Source organism: Mus caroli, unplaced genomic scaffold (genome assembly GCF_978045245.1).
Source record: "Mus caroli unplaced genomic scaffold, Mus_caroli_1 scaffold_2, whole genome shotgun sequence".
Classification (NCBI taxonomy): Eukaryota; Metazoa; Chordata; class Mammalia; order Rodentia; family Muridae; genus Mus; species Mus caroli.
Window position 1 is genome coordinate 23,502,122 of NW_028227257.1, and position 23,136 is coordinate 23,525,257.

The 23,136-nt window shown below is 44.7% G+C and overlaps 2 protein-coding genes across 5 annotated transcripts in view; both read left to right on the plus strand.

Annotated features, from left to right (window-relative positions):
* The window catches only part of Cpne1 (copine 1), a 41,129-nt gene that overhangs the window by 13,869 nt on the left and 4,124 nt on the right, over positions 1 to 23,136 (plus strand). For 3 of the 4 annotated variants that reach the window (XM_021183173.3, XM_021183183.3, XM_021183164.3), the window contains 12 exons: positions 19,053 to 19,178; positions 19,274 to 19,453; positions 19,542 to 19,616; positions 19,692 to 19,763; positions 19,861 to 19,941; positions 20,095 to 20,184; positions 20,284 to 20,370; positions 20,502 to 20,588; positions 20,681 to 20,740; positions 20,826 to 20,959; positions 21,063 to 21,117; positions 22,417 to 22,468. In XM_021183173.3, coding sequence (XP_021038832.1) covers positions 19,053 to 19,178; positions 19,274 to 19,453; positions 19,542 to 19,616; positions 19,692 to 19,763; positions 19,861 to 19,941; positions 20,095 to 20,184; positions 20,284 to 20,370; positions 20,502 to 20,588; positions 20,681 to 20,740; positions 20,826 to 20,959; positions 21,063 to 21,117; positions 22,417 to 22,468 — 1,099 coding nt within the window. Of the gene's footprint in view, positions 1 to 42; positions 172 to 19,052; positions 19,179 to 19,273; positions 19,454 to 19,541; positions 19,617 to 19,691; positions 19,764 to 19,860; positions 19,942 to 20,094; positions 20,185 to 20,283; positions 20,371 to 20,501; positions 20,589 to 20,680; positions 20,741 to 20,825; positions 20,960 to 21,062; positions 21,118 to 22,416; positions 22,469 to 23,136 lie in introns of those variants that run through there. The other variant, XM_085832963.1, reaches the window with a different exon arrangement.
* Positions 51 to 13,916, plus strand: Rbm12 (RNA binding motif protein 12). The gene has a single exon (XM_085832958.1). It carries the CDS (start codon positions 51 to 53, stop codon positions 3,072 to 3,074), a length of 3,024 nt encoding a protein of 1,007 aa, XP_085689084.1. The 3' UTR covers positions 3,075 to 13,916.

Below are 23,136 nucleotides of genomic sequence, written 5' to 3' on the forward strand. Positions count from 1 at the left end.
CATGGCCGTTGCCTTTTCTCATCTGCAGGTGTGTGTGCTTTCAGCGCAGCATGGCTGTGGTCATCCGTTTGCAAGGTCTCCCAATTGTGGCGGGGACCATGGACATTCGCCACTTCTTCTCTGGATTAACCATCCCCGATGGGGGCGTGCATATTGTAGGGGGTGAACTGGGTGAGGCTTTCATCGTTTTTGCCACTGATGAAGATGCAAGGCTTGGTATGATGCGCACAGGTGGTACTATTAAAGGGTCAAAAGTAACACTATTATTGAGTAGTAAAACAGAAATGCAAAATATGATTGAACTGAGTCGTAGGCGTTTTGAAACTGCCAACTTAGATATTCCACCAGCAAATGCTAGTAGATCAGGACCACCACCTAGCTCAGGGATGAGCAGCAGGGTGAACTTGCCAGCAACAGTACCCAACTTTAATAATCCTTCTCCAAGTGTAGTAACTGCTACCACTTCTGTTCATGAGAGCAACAAAAACATACAGACATTTTCCACAGCCAGCGTAGGAACTGCTCCTCCAAACATGGGGACTTCTTTTGGGAGCCCAACATTCAGCTCAACCATTCCGAGTACAGCTTCTCCAATGAACACAGTCCCACCACCACCAATTCCTCCAATCCCAGCGATGCCATCTTTGCCACCGCTGCCATCCATTCCCCCAATACCGGTTCCTCCTCCGGTACCAACATTGCCTCCTGTGCCACCTGTTCCTCCCATTCCCCCAGTCCCTTCGGTGCCACCTATGACCACACTGCCTCCTATGTCAGGCATGCCACCCTTGAATCCACCACCTGTGGCACCTCTACCTGCTGGAATGAATGGCTCTGGAGCACCTATCGGTCTGAACAATAATATGAACCCTGTGTTTCTGGGTCCATTAAATCCTGTTAACTCGATACAGATGAATTCTCAAAGCAGCGTGAAGTCTCTTACCATCAACCCTGATGATCTGTATGTGAGTGTGCATGGAATGCCCTTTTCTGCAATGGAAAATGATGTCAGAGAATTTTTCCATGGTCTCCGAGTTGATGCAGTGCATTTGTTAAAAGATCATGTAGGTCGAAATAATGGGAATGGATTGGTTAAGTTCCTCTCCCCTCAAGATACATTTGAAGCTCTGAAACGGAACAGAATGCTAATGATTCAACGCTATGTGGAAGTCAGTCCTGCCACAGAGAGACAGTGGGTAGCTGCTGGAGGTCATATCACTTTTAAGCAAAGTATGGGGCCTTCTGGACAAGCCCACCCTCCTCCACAGACACTTCCAAGGTCAAAGTCGCCCAGTGGGCAGAAAAGGTCAAGATCAAGATCACCACATGAGGCTGGCTTTTGTGTTTACTTAAAAGGGCTACCATTTGAAGCAGAAAACAAACATGTCATTGATTTTTTTAAGAAGTTGGATATTGTGGAAGATAGTATTTATATAGCTTATGGACCCAATGGGAAAGCAACTGGTGAAGGCTTTGTAGAATTTAGGAATGATGCTGACTATAAGGCTGCTCTCTGTCGTCATAAACAATACATGGGCAATCGCTTTATTCAAGTTCATCCAATAACTAAGAAAGGTATGCTTGAAAAGATAGATATGATTCGAAAACGACTTCAGAACTTCAGCTATGACCAGAGGGAAATGGGGTTAAATCCAGAGGGGGAAGTCAGTTCTGCCAAAGTCTGTGCCCATATAACAAACATTCCATTCAGCATTACCAAGATGGATGTTCTCCAGTTCCTCGAAGGAATCCCAGTGGATGAGAACGCCGTACATGTTCTTGTTGATAACAATGGGCAAGGTCTAGGGCAAGCATTGGTTCAGTTTAAAACTGAAGATGATGCACATAAATCTGAACACTTACACCGTAAAAAGCTGAATGGGAGAGAAGCTTTTGTTCATATAGTTACCCTAGAAGATATGAGAGAGATTGAGAAAAACCCCCCAGCCCAAGGAAAAAAGGGTCTAAAGATATCTGTTCCAGGTAATCCTGCAGTACCAGTGATACCTAGTGCAGGGATGCCTGGTGCTGGAATTCCCACTGCCGGAATACCAGGGGCTGGAATACCAGGGGCTGGATTGCCTAGTGCTGGAATGCCCGGTGCTGGGATGCCCAGCTCTGGAATGCCCGGTCCTGGAATACCCGGTCCCGGAATACCCGGTCCTGGAATACCCAGTGCAGGAATACCCGGTGCTGGAATACCTGGTGCTGGAATACCTGGTCCTGCAATGCCTGGTCCCGCAATGCCTGGTCCCGCAATGCCTGGTCCCGCAATGCCTGGTCCCGCAATGCCTGGTCCCGCAATGCCTGGTCCTGCAATACCTGGTCCCGCAATACCCGGTCCCGCAATACCTGGTCCCGCAATACCTGGTGCTGGCATCCCCAGTGCAGGAGGAGAAGAGCATGTCTTCTTGACTGTAGGGTCAAAGGAGGCCAATAATGGGCCACCATTTAACTTCCCTGGTAATTTTGGTGGGCCCAATGCCTTTGGGCCACCACTACCCCCTCCAGGATTAGGGGGTGCCTTTGGTGATGTTAGGCCTGTTATGCCTTCGGTTGGAAATAGTGGTTTACCTGGCCTAGGACTAGAAGTTCCAGGTTTTGGAGGTGCACCAAATAATATAAGTGGGCCATCAGGATTTGGAGGGATCCCTCAGAACTTTGGAAATGGCCCAGGTAGTTTAAATGCTCCTCCTGGTTTTGGAAGTGGACCCCCTGGTCTTGGAAGTGTTCCTGGGCATTTGAGTGGGCCTCCAGCCTTTGGGCCTGGGCCTGGGCCTGGCCCGATCCATATTGGGGGTCCCCCTGGCTTTGGAGCTAGCTCTGGAAAACCAGGACCTACAATAATTAAGGTGCAGAACATGCCTTTTACTGTATCTATTGATGAAATTTTAGATTTCTTTTATGGTTATCAAGTAATTCCAGGTTCAGTATGTTTAAAATACAATGAAAAAGGTATGCCTACAGGTGAAGCCATGGTGGCCTTTGAATCTCGGGATGAAGCCACAGCTGCTGTCATTGACTTAAATGATAGGCCTATAGGTTCAAGAAAGGTAAAACTTGTTTTAGGGTAGCCGTTCACATCAGTTCCTTGTTGGGTATATCTTTATTTTGCTGTGATTAATGCATCCAGATTGTTTTCCTAGTAGTTCCAGGTTAGAACCTGCGGATTGTTTCAATTGCAGATAGATTGGTTACTATAACACAGAGTATTGGTTGGCTGTTTTACAACTCACAGAATAAACATTGCAATTTGTTACAGTAAAGCTATCTGGAGAGAACACAAAAATAATTTTGGCATACAGTAGAGACCATTTGTAATTCTCGATGATCAAGGAATCTAGATTGGTTTTCTTTTATACCACATGGGATGAAGAAAATTGAAACGTATAAATAGAAATGTGAGTAGAGCTCGTGGAGGGGGCTCATGCCAGTGATGGCATTGGAAGTTGGCTACTTTTGCCATTTGTTTTAAAGCTGGACATACTTGCTTTGTTATAGGGTCAAAGCTTTGTCTGAAACCTTCATTTTCTTTCAAAATTGAATAAAGTCTCTGTATCCAGATTGATTGTATGGACCTTTATTGCTTCTGGAGGGTTCTTGCTGTATAGACGGCCCTGCTTCAGTGTTGCTGCTTCATCTACCTAATTGACCACTTGTAATAAGTACAACCATTTTGTTAGTTTTAATTAATTTCTAATATAAAAACTCCACACTTGTGGTTTGTGCTAAATAACCCTGAACTTTGTGACTAATGTCACACTTATGATTGTGTGAAATGACTTTGACCATAAAAATAAACTATGGAGTCCTCTACTGACATTATTTGGTTTGACCGCCAAGTTTTATTTAGCTTAGGGAGTTTAAAATTTGTTCATATTGTTTGGATGACAATGAAAATCAGAAACCACTTAGTAATCAGTGTTTAGGTATTTGATTTGAAATCCTTTACTGTGATGGACTAATTTAGCAAATTGTTTTTGTCCCAATATATGTGAATTTTGGAACAAAGAGATTCATAGGAAAGAGCATTGTATCTTGGAGTATAAAACTGAAATTGAAAGTGGTAGTTTTGTTAGCAGTAGTAGTGCAGAATGAAAGATCCTTAAGTTGGATCATAGGTTGATGTGTGTTTAATTCTGTTAATTTGGAGGCTTTTTGGTGTAGTTGTTTGATCATGAGCCTGTTCACAAAAATTCTTTATGCAGAGTCTTAAGTACCGATGTCAGAAGAGAGAATTGAGGTCACTCCGTGCATTTTATATTCTTTCCTTTTGGCAATCAGAACACTAAGATAGAATCTTCGGTTGGCTAAATGTCCTTTCCCTTAAAAGCATTTGGTTTTTCACATCTTGTTCACTGACACCTTACGGCTCTTTTTCTAAATTTAAGATGCTTGAAAGCTGTTTCACATTTCACATGACATACAGAATTGGAGATTGATGAATAATAACGGGAAATAAACAGTATCTTTCACATAATGTTGCTCTGGTTTGAAACACCAATATTGAGAAGTCTGCATTTATTTTTAAAAGAAGCATTTCTCACATACATTATATATATTTTACATATATATATATATATATATATATATACATGTATGTATGCGTGTATACACACATGCACACACAAATGTATGTATGTGTGTCTATGTAGTGCCTTTTTTGTGTTCTGAGGGAGTGGTACCCTGAGGTTTCGTCGTGTAGTTTTAGAGTTAAGAGTGGCAACAGTCTCGTGTGTGGAAAGTTTGGAAAGCCTCTCCACTACTGCGATGGTCTTGGAGGAGAGACAGTATGGTGGTGGTCTGTTCAGGGAAAGGGTTGTGCAGACTTTGAAAAGTGGCTGCATTTTGAATCACTTGATAACTCACAAACACAATTTGCTTGAAAGATAGCTACTGCCTCAAAAAGCAATATGTTTATATGTGATGTTCTTTGTTAAGTAATCATTTCTCGTTCGAAGACAGAATGTGAACACTTCAGAACTATTTTGGGCATCTTATTTCAACTGCAGGTTTATTTTCCCCATTGGAAACTGACTATATTTTAGAAAAACTGATTGTTGGAAGGTGAAAATCTTTTATCCTTTCTCACAATTTATTTTGGTTGTATCTACGTACATGCTTATTAAATATTTCATACACTCAATTGCAACTATTTTGTTATTTCTACATCTTAGATAAATGCTAAAAAGAAAAACCTGGTTCTCACTGTTCATTAAATAAATTAAGAAAATAGTGTTGGTGTAGAAATCAGAGAGAATTGTGATCCGCATTCCCTTTAATCACAACAGAGCTTGTTGTGAGATGTAATTAAAGGCTCTGCCCTCTGGAACTTGAGCTTGTATGTGCGAGACAGACCTACTTGCTAAGTTATTGTTTTATCTTGTTTGGGCATTGAAGTTTTAGTTTTTGTTTTAATAACCATGGAAATGTGTTCTATCGAACTATTCATACCTCTCGTCAGACAATTTTTTTCCAGAACTAGTCTTGATATAGATTTGAATTTACGTAATTTTTCCATTTGTATGGTATGAAGGCTTTGTAAAGCTTTGCTCAAAGTGTGTTTGTAAACACTGTCAAGGTATTCTCAATTTCATGTGTAAATTTTATTGTCTGTTTTCGGTGACTGACATTTATGGAAAAGAATATTTCACTAGGCTTAATTTGTTTCTCCTGAGTTTTTATTAGTGTTTATTTTTCTTTTGGTTTTATAGGAGTAGAGAAACCTACAAATGTATTGTAAAATAAGCAAATTGTAAATTTTTAAAACGAGTGCCCGACTTAGCTCATAAGCATAACTTGGAGGTATTGCCTGTGTTTATACTGTCTGGATGTACAGTTCTGTACAGTGGCTGCTGTAGGCTCTGTCTTAATGCAGCAGTGTTACGCGAAACGTAGTTCCTGACTTGCTAAAGCATTGACAATTAAAGCTGCACTAGGAAATGTCAACCTTACAGAGAGTAATACTCAGTGTAGCTAAGGTCAGTCTTGATCTGCTTGATGAAAATCTAGGCGTTCGTACATATATGGAAGTAAGCAAGCACGCGTGGTTTTTAGGTGGAAATGCTCACCTTGCACAAAAATGAGGAAACAAAAGCTAACTCAAACTCCATTTTCCTGAACTCTGTGATTGATGACGTGTGTAAAATAAAATGCACTCAGTTTGAAAGCGTTGGAAAATGAGTGAAGACCGTAATCTGTCCAGTGACTCCCAGTCCGGGCTCTGGGGATGTTTCTGGCGGTGCTCACTGAGTACCTTTCCCACTCACAATTGCCATGTGTAAGTTATTTTACTTCAGCTGTTTTACTGGCAGTTCTGTAGTCCAAACTTTTGAAATCAAGTACAGCCAAAAGGCTGTTGACAGTGTGACCACAACTTTGCCAGCACATCCTACTTTGGCATCACTTAGCAGTTTTTGTTTATAAAGAAGAAGTCTTGGATACTGTTCAATAAACTTGTCACAAAATAAAGGCTGATGCTTTAATGCTTTAACTGCACAGTACTTCTTTGAGGTATAATACCACATTTTGGGTTTTTGTTTTTAACTCAAAATATCTTGTGCCTTTGGAAATGTGGATGTGGTTATCTTAGAGGTAACCCTCGTTGCTTATCCTTGACTTCTAATGCTGAAGTGTGGAAAGAAGAGGATGCCTTGGGACGGCAGGGAGGAAACTTGATTCTTGGTCAAATCTGTGGTATCTTCGTTTCCAGAACTTCATTTTATTGTGTGTCTTTTGTTAGCTAATGGCTTTGTTAATGTGGATTTGGAAAGAACTTGAGGACCAGATACTCCTCCTCACCAGGGGTCTCCAAGGGTCTGTGGACTCTCATTTTCAAATGCTGGTTGCAGTGGAAAGGGGCAAAAGCTTGGAGTAGGTTTTTAATTTCACTCACTGAAGCTTGGTGTTTGTATTCCTGTGTGCTGGGTTTGAGGCGGGGAGGAAAAGGTAGCCAAAACAATTGCTGCTTTGTGACATTGGTGTTTTGGGTTTTGTCCCTTTCACATTTGTTCAACTTAATGAACTATTAGTAAACGAAGTTGTCCTAGACTGCTGGTTTTAAAGGCCGGGTTAGAGTTGCTAGGATTTGTGGGCTGTTTCTTACAACCATAGTTGTTGGGAAATGCTTGTCATTTTTATCGTTATCATGTAAGAGTTTAGCTTGTATTTGAATATCCTATTGTGTTAGCAAGTCCAAGCAGGCAGTCTGCTACTGAGCTAGCTGCATGTCCAGCTTTAGAAGAGCTTAGACTGAGTGACTTCATTGATTGTATTGCCCAGGCTACTTAGAACTGGACTCAGGCATTCTTCCCACCTTGGCTTGTGGATTAACTGGACAACAGACACAGGCTACCTTGTCTAAGTTTTTTAAAAACTGACAGTGTTGAGTCAGCATTTGCAAAATGATGGAGTGACATCAGCAGCTCTGCACACACAGACAGGGGTGAGATCATACTCGAGATCCCTTCTGGAGTTTGTTCTTTTCTGCTCTCTAGCATTTTATATAAGAAAGTATATCAGATACATATGTCACCATCCTCCCCAGAGTATTTTTTTTTCCTTCAGGGGATATGGTAGGATCTGAATTTATAAAGCTTTGCCTTTTCATGTTAAAAAAATGTTATTTTTTAGTATAAAATCTGATAGGGCATGAAAGGTTCCTGTATAATAGTTTGAAGAGTGCTGTGCTAGCACGTTGGCAGTGGGGACAGTTCTGTGGAAAAGCCCTATGCCCAACAACATAAGCGAGTGCATCTCCTATTAAACGCTAATTCTTAATGTGCTCTTCTGGACTGAATTGTGATGTTTTGAGCTACGTTATATGTGTCTGAGAGTCAGAAGCATCCTTAAGTATGGCTCCTTTTCCGGATCAACATGTAACAATCAGCACCAGTGCAGCATACCATGCTTTCTACGTACCATTCTGCTGCTGCTGAATCCAGGAGAAGTGACCCTGATGTAAACATTTCAGCCTCAGGTACAGGGCAACAACTTCAAAAGCACTGAGGCTGTATAGTAGGGGAGAAATCACATGAACCATGGCCTTTGATATCTGTTGGGACTCGGGGCTTTGTTAAAGGTTAGGACATAAAACTCAGCAAATAGTTGCAGAGAAGTGGTGGATGGGATAGAGTATTAATATTGACATCCCCGTGTCAGACATCTAGACTCTGGCCTAGGGAACAATTAAGTTTTTTTTTTCAATAATCTGACAACCTATTTTATTTTGGAAGGAGGAAAGACATAAATACAGATGTTGGCATAGCTCATCCCAGGAGTTTCTGCCAGCTCCTTCATGTTTCAGTTTCTGCTGCCGCCACCACCAGTTTTCTCCTTTTGCCTTCTCACATGTAAATAAATCTGCTGGAAACCAGGATGATAAATATGTCTTGGTGAACTGTAGCCCCCTGACAAAGACCATTTAAGGTTTGATTGCAAAGAATAGTTAATATGATTCACAGCAAACAGTAGCCACATTGTGCTGCTACACACTGGCTGTGGTACAGCCTAATTCCAGCAATCTGGATCAGTCTGGTCTGATTGGTGAGTTCCAGGCCAGCCAAGGCTAATGAGTGAGACCTTGTCTCAAGAGGGAAAAGAAAGGCTGATGGACCTGAGCCGCTTATACAGCCGGAATACCAGCCTGTGCTGCTGCTGAGTTTCTCATGCCTTCTTGCACTCTGAGTTGGGCCTCTGTCCCCTACTCCCTCCACATGGTAGGTTGCAAATGGAGGCATTGCATCTGTAATTCCCTTTAGCCATGTGATCTGTCTGAGACCAGTGGCTATAAACTTGCTCAGGTGGCTATTTTACCACTTTGCTTCTTTGGAACTCAACTTTGTTCATCTTCATACACTTACGTTTTCCTGTAATTATAACTCAGCCATAGCTATATGCCATGCTAACAAATTTTTGGACAGTTTTTTTTTTTTTTCATTTTCCTTTTGGTTTTTCAAGACAGGGTATCTCAGTGTAACCCTGGCTGTCCTGGAACTCACTCTGTAGACCAGCCTGGCCTTGAACTCAGAAATCCGCCTGCCTCTGCCTCCCAAGTGTTGGGATTAAAGGCATGCGCCACCACACCCGGCATTTTTGGGCAATCTTATGTGCAGGGCACAACAGGACTTAATGGTGGGAAAGCAAATAAAAATGCCACAGGATCTGAGTAAAGACTTTCCTGGCCAGTTGATGGTCAGTTAACTCGTGTGGAAATACATTTGTGGCTATAGAGTAGTTTCCCTGTTGAAATTTTATTAGTTTTTCCAGACAGAACTTTTAAAGGCTGGTGCTTAAAATCATCCTCCACATATCCCAACCAAGTGAGTTAGGAAGCCGGTGACCTGCATCACGAGCAGAGGCTCTGGTCCACTGTGCTGACCGAGCAGCATGCACACTGGAGAAGTAATGCTTTTTTGACAATGTTCTTTCCCTGGTGATGCTCAGGGAGATGTTCTGGTATTTCTTCTCATCCTCCATGTTTAACAGGCACCAGATGTGTGTGTTGTAACAGGTTAAGATGAAAGCAGAAGCTCACTGTCCTTGAAGCTAGCTGCTTTCTGAGATGAATTTTACCATACACGTGTTTGATGAAATCCCGTTTAGTTTGGAGTCCTGCAAGTCCTTCATTGCTGTTTCAATGATAAGGAGATTTTGATAGATATAGACTTCTGTTGCATCTGTATATAAGGCTAGTTTTTATATGTAGGCCATGGAGAGGTCACATAGTAGGGGCCTATCTTAAGTGGTGACCTAGCTCTGAGACTGGACTGAACTATAAAATGGGAGCTAATGACAATGGGACAGAGAAGTTCCTTTTGGTTCCATTAGTTCTTGTGACCCATGGCTTTGTTCTGTAGAAGAGGATTCAGATTATTCAGTGGTAAGTGTCTATGGTTCTAAGACCCCAGCTATTCCATTTCTTTTGGGAATTGGTATGAGTTTGGCCCTGAGGAGAAACTTAAAAGAGTGTTTGACTTGGCTACTTTGGTGTCTTCCCCTCCCGCTTGGGTGCAGTAGAATAGAAATCCCACATTGCTACTCAGAAGAGAGGATCAGTCACTGTTTCCTAGCCTGTGCCCATCCTGCCATTTAAGTCCTACGTGTCCCCCAAGCATAAGGATCAGAAGGGGTGCTACACCAATACCCAAAGGCACATTTACTTAACCTGTGAGCACTAAAGGAGAGCAGTTGGTATATACTAGGCATCATGCCAAATAAGAGGCCCTTGTTGATCACTCAGTGTAACCTGAGCCCCCAGGGTTGCCATCGGTGCTCCCATTTTATTGATAGAGAAGTCTACAGTGTTGGGACTTCAGGTATGAGCTGTGAACCTACACAACTACAGTCTTCATGGATGCTCTCATACTTCATAAGGTAGCAAGTGCCTCCTGTTTCTCCCTCGACTGAAGGGTGTCAGGTGAGGCTGAATTCACTAATAGTGGTCATATGATTGATCCCCAGTCTATTAGGGAAGAGCCTTCCTAATGGTCCATGCTTTTAGTTCTCCAACTAAGGTAAACATGGAGTAACCAGCACTGCCCACCAAGGTGTGGTAGTGATCAGATGAAGTTTGATACAGGATGTGTTCAGAGTCTCTGGGTGGGGAGCAACTCCATATCCAGTTCTCTCTGGGCTAGGTTTTCTACTGTGAAGGTTCAAGGACGGGTGAGATGTGTTTGGCTTTGGGAAGATCTATGGAGATGCTGGAATTGAATGAGTGGTTTTCAGATTTTTCTGACCATCTCCAAAAGTTAGGAACCTGCTGTATTTCCTTCCCACTTAACGTTCTTGTGTGCACACTTTAGGCTTTGCAGTGTTGCCAGATTCTCTGTGACTCATAGGCTTAGAAGTACATGGGTCTAAATAAAGTTAATTGTTTGAAATTTTAATTTATGTGCATAACTTTTATTAGATGCGAGTCATGTATGAATAAAGACTGTCACTTGGAATAGAAGAACTTGGACTTGGTCATGCTGTAATTGGACCTTTAATAACAGCTCTTGAGAGATTGAGGCAAGGGGGATCTAGAGTAATAGGCCAGCCTGCTTTATAGATTGTCTAAAAGAATTATTTGGGTCAGTTTGTGACCTGTGAGGGATGTCTTTGGAGCTGCTGATTGGAGAATTCTAAAGTTAGAGGGAGATGCAGGGGTAAGAAGAGCAGCTGCCTTCCCCGTGGCCCATGCAGACATGAGAAGGGACGAGCAGTGCTGCTACTGGCGGGTATGAGAGAAGGGCTGTTCTGTGGGTGGCTGGGCTTCACTTGGGAGCCTCTGGAGGATTTCCTGATTGGCCTCCAAGACTTGTTCCAGCATCTGTGAGCTGCTCCATTTTGCCAAGGTAGGCAACAACAGGTGTAAGCATGACTGTGTTGTCTGAAGGAATGATGCTGCTATACAGAGACTGACCTACTTGTGGGCCCTGCTACTTCTGTACCATGACTTTGGATAGATAAAGGGAGGTAGGAATTGCATGGTTACCTGATTAAGCTCTTGAGTATGAAGAGGTTCATATAACTCATGAGCCTGAAGGACCAATAAGTGAATTTTAGGCCACTGGCAACCGAACCCACAAGGAAAAAAAAGAAAATCTGCCCTTGGACTTATGAAGACCAATTAGAGCCTGCTAATGCTGGGAAAAGGACATAAAAAAATGAAGGGCACATAATTTTCCTATTACTGAAGAGAGTCCCTATCAACAGTGGTTGCTGGAAACCTTCCAGGGAAAACCAGGGAGGGCAGCATTTAATCTTTCCTTCATCTTGAATGTACCAAGGCTACTTGTTCACATGACCCTTTAGATTCATTTAAGTCTGGTCCATCATTAAGTACAATGACGCCAGCTTTCCTGAAGTTTTTATTGTATATAGGTCTGTGGTGTGTGTATAGGTCTGTGGTATATAGCTAGGATGTGTTGGCTGAGTTTGTGACCTACAATCAAGCATTTGGGAGGTAGAGGTAGGAAGATGAGGACCAACTTTGGCTTTCTTGAAAGTTGGAGAGCATTGCGTGCTCTATGAGATCCTGCTACAAAGAGTTTCTCAATTAGCAAGGTGGGGGAAAACATAGAAAGAATACAGTTGTCCATTGTAGATTGAATGCGGTGCCTCCAAAGAAGTTGAGTGCTGCTGTGGGGGAGCTTGTATGAGGCTTGGAAAGACGGTGATGGCTAACATGCTCTTAATTCCAGCACAGGTCCTAGGTACCTAAGAGTCCTGCACATATTTGTTACATCAGTCTTCGGAGCTAATCATATCCCTCCGGGAGCCAAGGAATCTGAGACAATTATTTTGCACACATAGGCGGGACACCATCTGGTACAGTAGCGTCTTGTGGCTGGGAAGAAGTAGTAGTCTTGGTGTCTGCTCACTGTTAGGAAGTCCATCCTTTTGCCTTCTTCAGATAAAATAGTGGATATCATTTTTTTTCCAGAGGAGAAGAGAGTTTGTAATTCAGAAAGTTCTAGGCCAGGCATGAAGGCGCATACTTTTAATCCTAGCCCTTGGGAAGCAGAGGTAGGTGGCTCTCTGCAAGTTTTAGGCCAGTCTGTTCCATATAGCAAGTTGCAGGCCAGCCAGTGCCACATGGATGTCTCAAAAAACAAAGTAATATGGAGGATTTAGGAGTCTAGATATTTGTATTCTTGCCGGATGGCCACATCCAAATCCTGCCTTTGCTCTGCCTGGGGTCACAGAATGTGGGTTAGATAATTACTCAGTCCCATTCCATATATGATATTGCAGACTATGAAACTGAGATGGGGTTTTTCATTTGTTCTAAGACACATTTTCATTATGTAAACTCTTGGTTGACTCAAACCTTCAATCCTGCCTCAGCTGGCACTGGAAACCTTCACTACCATGCCGAGCTGTGAGTCTCTGCTTTAAGAGAAGATATATATATATATATGTGTGTGTGTGTGTGTATGTATGTATGTATATATATATATAATATATATGACATTAGAAAGCTCTGAGGTTGGCTGTGAGAGGAGAGGCAAAAAACAAGGAAAATGGAAATGAGCCTCCCAGCCCGATGTGATCGTGAACAAGACAGAAGCGGTTAGAACTCAACTTAGACATTATCATCTGAAACTGTACTCGTCCCAGATGGAAAAAAAGAGATAATAGAATATGCCAGAAAGCTCAACTTTCCCATGATGGGTTTAGCATTAGTCCAGGTCATCCTGAAGTCATTTCTTGAGTCATTTTGAAGGTCCTGTAATTGATTGAACAGGGATTCTTCTGTACACAGAAATCTAATATGTATAAGCCAGACCTCTTAAATGAGAAAGTTTATTTTCTCTCAGTAAATCACCTTGCTGTGATATTCAGGGAAGTTGAAATGAAAGCCTCACGGCAGTAATAGCACTATACGAGCAGTGCATCTGGGTAAAGTCTGTAGCTGTTGGCGGTGCATGGTGGGCACAGGCTGTAATCTCAGCACTCGGAAGCCCAAGGCAGAAGGACAGCCTAAGCCATCTGAAGAGCTGTCTCAGAACAGGTGGCATGTAGCTGCTGAGAAATAATAAAGTGCACCAAGAGTTTCAGTCGTGGGTTTCCAAGCGAGGATACACTTAGAAGTAGATTGTAAGGAAGACTTGGAAACGTAAGCTACAGATTACAGGTGATCTAAAGGAAATGTATAGCTGTAGGTAGGTATGATGGTTTTCAGCTGCAATCCCAGCCCTTGAAGACGATCAGGACAGCAGGGCCTCCCATGAGTCATGTCAGGGTGGGGCTAGGGAGGTTGCTTAGAGGTGGACCACTTGAGTCACAGTCTTGTGGCTCAAGCTGGGGTGAGCTCTTCCAGCTTTTACTCCCCAAATGCTGGGATTGTAGACTTGATTCCTAGTGGCCAGTGAAACTGCAAATAAATAAAGGAAATCTGAGCCGAAAAAAAAAAAACCAAAACAAAACATAGGAACCTTTTCGAACAGGAACCAGTAACATTTAGACTAGAAGTCAGGCCAACTTCATAATATCACTGAGAGTTGAACCCTGTATGCTACTTTGCACACAGTGGGCCCACAGTTGTACGGTTGGAAATAAGAGTAGACCCTCTGAGGCAAAGTCCTACAACAGCAAGGAACCTGGTCATCCTTCCATAGAGTTCTGGCCTTCCTCAGTCAATACCAACCGCTCCCTGGGGGAGAGGACACCAGAGATTAGTTTTTGTCAATTGTAAAATGAATAAATTGAATCGATATTTTTATCCTTAATATTCATCTGGATTTCAGGTATTAATCTTTTTAGTTGCTGATTGATTTTCTATAAAAAAATAACTGTCCATTCTATTGATGGACTCTAGGAGTGTTCGGGCTCTAAGGTTTTCCTTTAGATTACAGTTTGCCAGGGGATTACACTTGGCTCTGGGTATATTTGGCTTCTTGACAACTTGGCCATTCTGTTTACCAAGGTGGCACATTCAGTGTTTTATTAATTCTTAGGATTCTTATATCCTTTGCCAAAATTTGGCCTTGGTAGTCTTTTATATTTCGTTTTATTTTGCCTTTCTGGTCACTTATGCCGTGGGTCATTTCATTAGCTTATTTCTTACTCATGTTTACGGGGTGTCTTTGAATCTTTTGCCTATTTAATTAAATTGGTTACCATTGATAAGGAATTATAGGAGTCTTGCATTGAAATTTTATGGTTTGATTTTTGTTTTCATTTATTTCTATGGTTGAGGATTGGACCCAGGGCTGTGTGTAACTAGGCAAATACTCACTGTCAATTATCAGCACAATTGTTAAAGGATGTGAGATATAGAAGGTTTATTAGTATGCATTCATTCAAATGGAAAGGGCCTGATGTTATTCATTCCAATAGTTCATCAAATAGCTATGAGCACCAGCTTCCCACACTGAGTACTAGTACTGTGCATTTAGAGAGTACTTAGTGCTAGTTCTAAGGAACCCACATTTAAATGGAAGAGGAGGGGGAGACATTTGTAATTTCCGCATTGACTCAGTTACTGAGTATTTACTGAGTGTCTGTTATAAGTAGGTACCAGAGATACAGACAAACTAGACAGGGTTCCTGTTCTTCACATAGCTTGCTATCCATGGGAAAAGACATGGTACAAACACCCTGAGCTGGAGAATGGGCTTGATACTGTGGGTGTGAATCAGAAAGAACAGCCCAGTGGGAACACACTTGGGTGGCTGGGTGACTCTTTACACATGGGTTAGATTTTATAGACCATTGTAAGAGCTGTGGATTGGAGTGGCTTTTTAAAGTTCTATTTAGTGTTGGTGACATTGAGGAGCTGTGGAGTACATGTGACAATCTGATAATTTGTGGGTGTCTCCTTCCACTGTCTGGGCCCCAGGGATCAAGCTCTGGTGTGGTGGCAAGTGACTTTTTATCCACTAAGCCAGCTTACAGCCACAGAACTTTGGTGGGATATTTTTTTCTTTTTTGGGGGGGGGGTGATTGGTGTGTGTGTTTGTGTACCTGTGCATGTCTGTGTGTTGGTTTGTACGCGTGGTTACGGTGCCTGTGGATACCAGAAAGGGGCACTGGAGTCCTTGGAGCTGGAGTTGCCTGACGTGGGTGCTGGAAGCTGAGCTCTTGCCCCTCCATCTATCCAGCTCTCAAACTTGGGGTGCTATATTGAATGCACTGGGAAGCTATCCCAGGGTTCTAAACAGAGAAATGACATGATCTGCTCTTCATTCAGCTAATAAACACAGAAATGGCTATGTAGTTACAAAAGCCTGATACAGGAAACCACTGCAGTTATCCGAAGACAGTGAGATATCCTGCTGGGCAAGAATTCCTAAGGGGAATCTTGTCAGAGCAGAGCTGTGGATGACAAGATAGTCACTAGGGAGGATATTGGTTCTGCCCATCCCAACTGAAGGAGCTAAGGAAGGTGGCAGACTAAGAAAGGTCTTAACAGTTTGAGCTAGAGAATTCAGGGTTAACCACAACATGCCACTACTGAATGCTGCAGAAATTCTCCCTCGGAGAGATCAAAGAAGCTTGCTAGAGAGTTTGGTATTAAATGTAAGGGTCATTGGGCAGTTATGGGATTTTAAATGAGAGACTGGACACTGGCTAGGTAGGTAGGCAGTACTGAGAGGAGGAAACCCCTAAGGGTCAGAGATGTTACAGCTTGATGGTTCTCCAGCTGAGTAGTCGATAGATACTTAAATGTGTGGGCTAGCGCTGAGTAGGCAGCTAACAAGACTCTGCAGATGTATAATGTTGAAAACAATGAAGTGTACAGATTGTAATAGTCTAGGCATGGTGCTGCATAGACCTAACTCCAGCACTTAGTAGGGAGAGAGGTCAGAGTATCCAGAATCTAAGGTCAAATGTCATCCTCATCTGCAAAGTGATGATGCAAAGTCTCAAAATATAAAAGGGGGCTAATATAGAACATAAGAAATTCTTGATTTTATCTCATTTCTCCAACACCCCTAAAAGCAATATTGACATGTTTCTGTCCTCTGAGTATTACTTGTACATGTGTGCATTCAGATCTGTTGCATATATACTTACCTAAGTAACACGTTTAAAACTGGGTTACTCTTTTGCTCGCTTATAATCTAGTGCTTTCAGGCAGGCAATGTGGAGGACACACGGTTCTACCTGTTGAGCAGGTGCAGTACCCCTTTGTATGTTTGCTAGGGAGCCCAGCCCCACCTAGCTGATGGACCTTTGAGTTGCACTGAGTTTTTTGGGGCTCTCTGTTGTTAAAGCATAGTAAAAAGAGTAACAAACACTGCCCCAGAGAACATGAGGGGATGACAGACATGGAATTCGGTTATGGGGCAAAAGCTGTGGACTGTTGAACCTCTAAGAGAACCAGCCGTCTGAGGGTTGAAAGTCTGCATGCCTCTTGTAGACTCACCTTAGAACACTGCGTCTGCCAGTCACAGTTCACTTGGGGTTGTTGACTGCCTCCAGACCATGAGCTCTCACGCACAGATGGAATTGGATCCTGGGAAAGCAGGAGGCTTTCTGGGTGGCAGTGGGAATACACGCATCTGGCTTAGTTTGGCTACGGACTCTGGGATAAAGAGAAGTGAGGGTTTCCCTTTTCGTTTGTCCAGTGGGTTCAAGTACTGAGGGTGACTCTAGAAATACTGTGGGTACTGATCTGGGTGGGAGACTAGAGCCGGGGATGAGGCTTAGTGCCAGATGGTCGCCTGGCACGCTCAAGGCTCTAGGTTCAGTTCCCATTCCACGAAGCCAACAACCAACAGGAACTGTAGGGTCCAAAGCAAGTCAGTGCAGGCTGGGAGGAGAAGGGATTGACTGAGGGCTAGGGATCGCGAGGCTGGGAGGCATCCCCGGAAGTACTGCTGGGAAGCTGAGCTCCTGAGGCAAGCAAGGAATCTCTGTGTGCACTTGATGTAGATGGACCATGTCACCTGCACATCATTGTGGGCTGTAGGAGGAACTACATTGTTGTCACTCTGGTGACTCATAAATGGTGATGATGTTTCTGACCGAGGAAGCAGGTGAATTGGAGAGGTTCGTTGCTGCTTGGATTTGGAGACAGGAGGCTACTCTGTCTGAGAGTTTGGGCTAGAGATAGCCTTTTGGATTTCATGTAACATGCGTTTCTGCATGCTTGGGATAGAGCAGTGCACAGATACATTCTTCCTCACACATGAGGTTTTCCTCCTAGTGCTAGAGACAGTAACCAACATATGTAGTAAGCTAGATACTGGTGTGAGAGCCACAGTCGAGTCTGTGATGTGTCAGTGGTGCTAGGGTTTGAACTTCAGACTGGCAGGCAAGACTTAGCCGGTGTAACCCACGTGATGATGAATGAGCTTCATGAGAGAGGAGACGGCGGCGGGCCTGTGGGTGATGAAAACAATGGTACCCGATGCTGCAGGTCTTTGGAATAGGAATCTGGTGGGCTTGAAGAATGATGAAGGCCAGAATGAGTTCTTGAGAGAACTGACGGGAGGTGGTATTAGGAGGACCTGGAAATTCAGGTCGTACATCAGCTCACTGTGCGGCTTAGGCCGTTTCTACAAGTGGTGGTCCAGAGTGTGAGGTTCTTCAGGGAAGTTCTGTTGTCTTATGTTTAATTAATGTATATATGTCTGTGGACTAACGGCATGAGCTGGAGCAGCAGATCTCCTGGAGCCAGAGCTGCAGACTGTTGGAAGCCACCAGCGTAGGTGCTGGGAACTGTACTCGGGTCCTCTGCAAGAGCAAAACATTCTCTTAGCTGCCTCGCCATCTCTCAAGCCAGTTTGTTTGCTTTTGAGTTGGGATCTCATGTAACCCAGGCTGGCTTCATACTCACTTTGTACTCAGGCTGGCCTTGAACTCGTGTCCCTTCCCTGTGTTCCCCGAGAGCTAGAATTACAGGTGTGAGCCACAGTGCATTTTCTGTTTTTTGAGGCAAGATCTCACTTTGTAGCCATGGGTAACCTGCAACTCTGTATGCTACCTAGGGTGGCCTTGCATTTACATCAGTCCTGCTTCTGCCTCCTGTGTACTGTGATTTCAGGCTGGGCCACCATGCCTGGCATGGATATTTTTGCCAGGATTAATTTGGTTGCTATATTAATAGCCTGGTGGGGTGGAGGTGGGAAGTGGAGGTAGGGATGGCACAGGTTAAGAGACCAGCTGGAGAGGCTATTGCTGTTTCTAGGCAACATAAATAGTGGCTTGGACTTGATGACACGGAAATGGTGCGGGAGTGCACTTGAGCAGCAGAGCAGAGATTCAAAGCACCCGTGGAGGGGGCAGAGCCCAAGTGCAAGGTTCAGGCCCCAGGGTCTGGGGAGCATCGTTATTGGCTGTTGGGGAGCAGTGAGTGATGGGAGTGAGGTCAGTTACCGTCTGCAGTGGCTAAGCTAGAGCCCCAGGGCCGGACGGCATTGCTGAGGTTCAGGCCACTTTCAGAGTAAGGATTGATTTTTGAGCCAGAGTTTGGTGTCACAACTGCGTCCTGTGCTATTGAGCTTACTTGGAATTCAGGGGTGTGCAGTATGCAGCTTTCCCAGGCTGGGAACTGTAGTCAGTGAAAGGTGGTGGAGATGCCCTGATGCCTGACCCCATTCTTTCCCCCACAGATGGCTCATTGCGTTACCTTGGTCCAGCTCTCCGTGTCCTGTGAACATCTCATTGACAAGGACATTGGCTCCAAGTCTGACCCACTCTGCGTCCTTTTACAGGATGTGGGTGGGGCCTGGGCTGAGGTGAGATGGGCCTCAAAGGTTAAGACATTGAGGGAGGTAGCATTATGTTTGAGGTAGAAGGTTTGTCACTGATGCTGAGTCACCTGTTGCCGCAGCTTTGCCGGACTGAACGTGTTCGCAACTGCTCAAGCCCTGAGTTCTCCAAGACTCTGCAGATAGAATACCACTTTGAGACTGTCCAGAAGCTGCGCTTTGGAATCTATGACATAGACAACAAGACACCGGAGCTGGGGGATGATGACTTCCTGGGGGGAGCTGAATGTTCCCTAGGTCAGGTAAGTGGTGTTGGGGATGTCCCGGACAAGCAGGGCCCCACCCTGCCTGAGACAGGTGCTAACAGCTCTCCTACTGCGCTTTCCCCAGATTGTATCCAGCCAGACGCTGACCTTACCCTTGATGTTGAAGCCCGGGAAGCCTGCAGGGCGGGGAACCATCACGGTAGGAACTAAACCCTGGGCGGGGAAGCCGTCCCAGGAGTAAAAGTTCATGAGGTGATGCAATGTCTCTACCTAGGTTTCAGCTCAGGAGCTAAAGGACAACCGTGTAGTAACCATGGAGGTGGAAGCTAGAAACCTAGATAAGAAGGTGTGTCTGGAAGGAGACCCAGAGGAGCCAAGAATTACAGAGGGCTGATGCATGGCTGTCTCGTTAGTCTCATAACTCTGGTCTCTGGCATCTGTAGGACTTCCTAGGGAAATCTGATCCATTCTTGGAGTTCTTCCGGCAAGGCGATGGGAAGTGGCAGCTGGCATACAGAACCGAGGTGACTCCTGGCGTCGGGTGGCTTGGCAGAGAAGAGAGACTGCAGGGGTTGGGATTAGCAAGTTTGGGAACTGAGAGAAAAAGCCTGTTAGTGGGTAGAGCTGGTGGGAGCTCTTCATGGGCCAGACCAGAGGTCTCTACTCTCCACCCCCAGGTAGTCAAGAACAACCTGAACCCTACCTGGAAACGCTTCTCAGTCTCTCTGCAGCATTTCTGCGGTGGGGACCTCAGCACGCCCATTCAGGTGAGGAGTTTCCCCGCCAAGGAGCGAAGGAAGGGGTCCTGGGAAGAGGCTCCGTGCCTGCCATGCATCTCCTTTATCCACACACACGCCCCCTCTCAGGTGCGCTGCTCAGACTATGACAGTGACGGCTCACATGATCTCATTGGTACCTTCCATACTACCTTGGCCCAACTGCAAGCAGTCCCGGTAAGTGTTGACTGTTGGTAGTGCTTTGGTGGCCTGCAAGGCTGCTGCCCAGAGGGAGGTCTGGAGAGTGAGGCTTAGGTACTCGGCTAGTGCTGTGGCGGGTGTCTTACTTTAATTTGTCTCCCCACTAGGCTGAGTTTGAATGTGTCCACCCTGAAAAGCAGCAGAGAAAGAAAAACTACAGGAACTCTGGAACCGTCCGTGTCAAGACTTGCCGGGTAAGATGGTGACCCATGTGACCCAGGCTCTGAGCTCTGTGATGCCAGCCCCCTGTTATGTTAGCCCTGTCCTAACCTGGTTTCATCTGCAGGTGGAGACAGAGTATTCCTTCCTGGACTATGTGATGGGAGGCTGCCAGATCAACTTTACTGTAAGTAAATGGGAGTGCCTGGCTGGGGCAAGTGAACCGGCCTTAGACTGAACAGCCTTCACCTCCATTCTTGCTCTTTCCCCAGGTGGGTGTGGACTTCACTGGCTCCAATGGCGACCCATCCTCACCTGACTCCCTGCATTATCTGAGCCCTACAGGAGTCAACGAGTATCTGACAGCTCTGTGGAGCGTGGGCAGCGTGGTTCAAGACTATGACTCGTGAGTCCCTGGTTCAGGCCACTCCACTCCCTGTATACACTTCAGCTTCTAGACCGGGAAAATCCTCCTGCTGCCTCTTTTACAATTCATTGTCCCCCCACAGAGACAAGCTATTTCCTGCATTTGGTTTTGGAGCCCAGGTGCCCCCCGATTGGCAGGTAAACGCTCTTCTTCCCTTCCTCTGTTCTCTTTTTGGTGTCAGGGTCCTAAGTCCAGAGTCTGTGGTAAATGTCTTCATTACTTGGCATCCAGCTTCAAGGAGAGATGCAGGGATCCATTCTTGCAAACAGCTACACTGCAAGCTCAGGGCTAAATAGCTCCTGTTGGAATCCTGGCCTATCTCAGAATGCCCATGTTTGTATTTTGTATTTTTGGGGCTTGAACACAGGGCCCTAAACATGCGAAGCATGCACTCTGCTGAGCTGCATATGGATCCTGAGAGTGCCCTTTTCCTTGGCCTATACAGGGCTGGGGTGTTCCTAAACAGACGTCTCAGCAGTTGAATTAGCAGTTGCTTCTTTTCTAAATAACCAAAGTTTAGTTCCCAGTACCCACATAGGAAGGTTAGCTCCCTATAACTCCTGCTCTAACGAGAACCCAGTGCATTCCTCTGATCTTTTTGGGTGTGCACACACACAGACATCAACATAAATAAAAAGTTAACCTCAGGGGCTGGTGAGATGGCTCAGTGGGTAAGAGCACCCGACTGCTCTTCCGAAGGTCCGGAGTTCAAATCCCAGCAACCACATGGTGGCTCATAACCATCCCTAACAAGATCTGACTCCTTCTGGAGTGTCTGAAGACAGCTACAGTGTATTTACATATAATAAATAAATAAATCTTTAAAATCTAAAAAAAAAAAAAGTTGACCTCAGCCAGGCCTGGTGATGCACACCTTTAATCCCAGCACTCAGAAGGCAGAGGCAGGCCAATATCAATGAGTTTGATGCCAGCCTGGTCTATGTAGTGAATTCTAGGACAGCCAGAGCTACATAATGAGACCCTGTCTCAGAACAACAAAGCAAACAGACAGACGAACAGACAAACCCAAACTCTTTGGTGAATGCGCTGGTGCGTGTCTGCATCCCAGCACTTGGGAAGCAGCACAAGTGAATCTCTCTGAGTTCAAGACCAGCCTGGTCTACAGAGACCATGTTTTTCAGGGCTTGTGGGGGCAGGAGTTGTGTGTTGGGGGGAGGGTTCAAGAGGCTAAAGGGGGTAGGGAATGTAGGAAGGATCTCATTTTTTCTTTTTTGGTTTGTTTGTATATTTGTTGGTAAAGCTGACCTTGGTATGCAGTGATCCTAATGCCCCTCTGTACTGGGATTAAATATGTATACTTCTCTGCCCAGCCATGTTTGGCTCACTGTATAACTCAGGCTAGGTTTAAACTTGCAGTCTTCCAGTCTTGGTCCCTGTGTGCCAACTTGGTTGATTGTTTTTCATCTTGCCCTCAGGTCTCACATGAGTTTGCCTTGAACTTCAATCCCAGTAATCCGTATTGTGCAGGTAAATGCTTCCCTCTCCAGTATGGAACACTTCCACACCTGATTTCTGAAATGTCTTGGGGCAAATTCCTTACCTCTGTATACTTTGGTTTCAAAATAAAGCTAAAATCTCCTGGGCTTAGTGTGGCAGAGGTACTCAGCAGGCTGAGGCAAGGGAGTCAAAAGTTCAAGGCCTGCCGGGGCAGATTGGTCTCAAAATAACAACATGGGCTGGGCGGGTGACCCTTGTGCTAAGGATGGAATCGAGAGCTTTACATAACGTGAGTAAGCACTGCCTGCCTGAGCCGAGTCCCCAGCACAGTGCACGATGTTCTGTGTGAGCTTCCCAGGCCTTTTTTGTAAAGACCCGAGATTTGTGGCTTCCTAGCACTTCCACGTGACGCCAAGTGAAAGTGAAAACTGACCTCACCTGACCTTGCTCTTTGTTTTATTCTTTTTAATTAGTATGTGTGTCTTAGTATGTGTATGAGGCCAGAGGCATCAGACCCCTGGAACTGAGTTACAGATGGTCGAGAGCCGCCTGCATGAGTGCTGGGAACCGAATTCGGGTCCTCTGCGACAGCAGCTCAGGCTCGTAACCATGGTTTCCATCTCCTTTCAGGTTTAGGTAGATCTCACTCTTGGCCAGACTGTTTTAGGACTCACTGTTTAACTAACCAAAGCTGGCTT

Bases quoted from the DNA above. Each gene is read 5' to 3' on its own strand.
- Rbm12 (XM_085832958.1), top strand. From the start codon at position 51: ATGGCTGTGGTCATCCGTTTGCAAGGTCTCCCAATTGTGGCGGGGACC.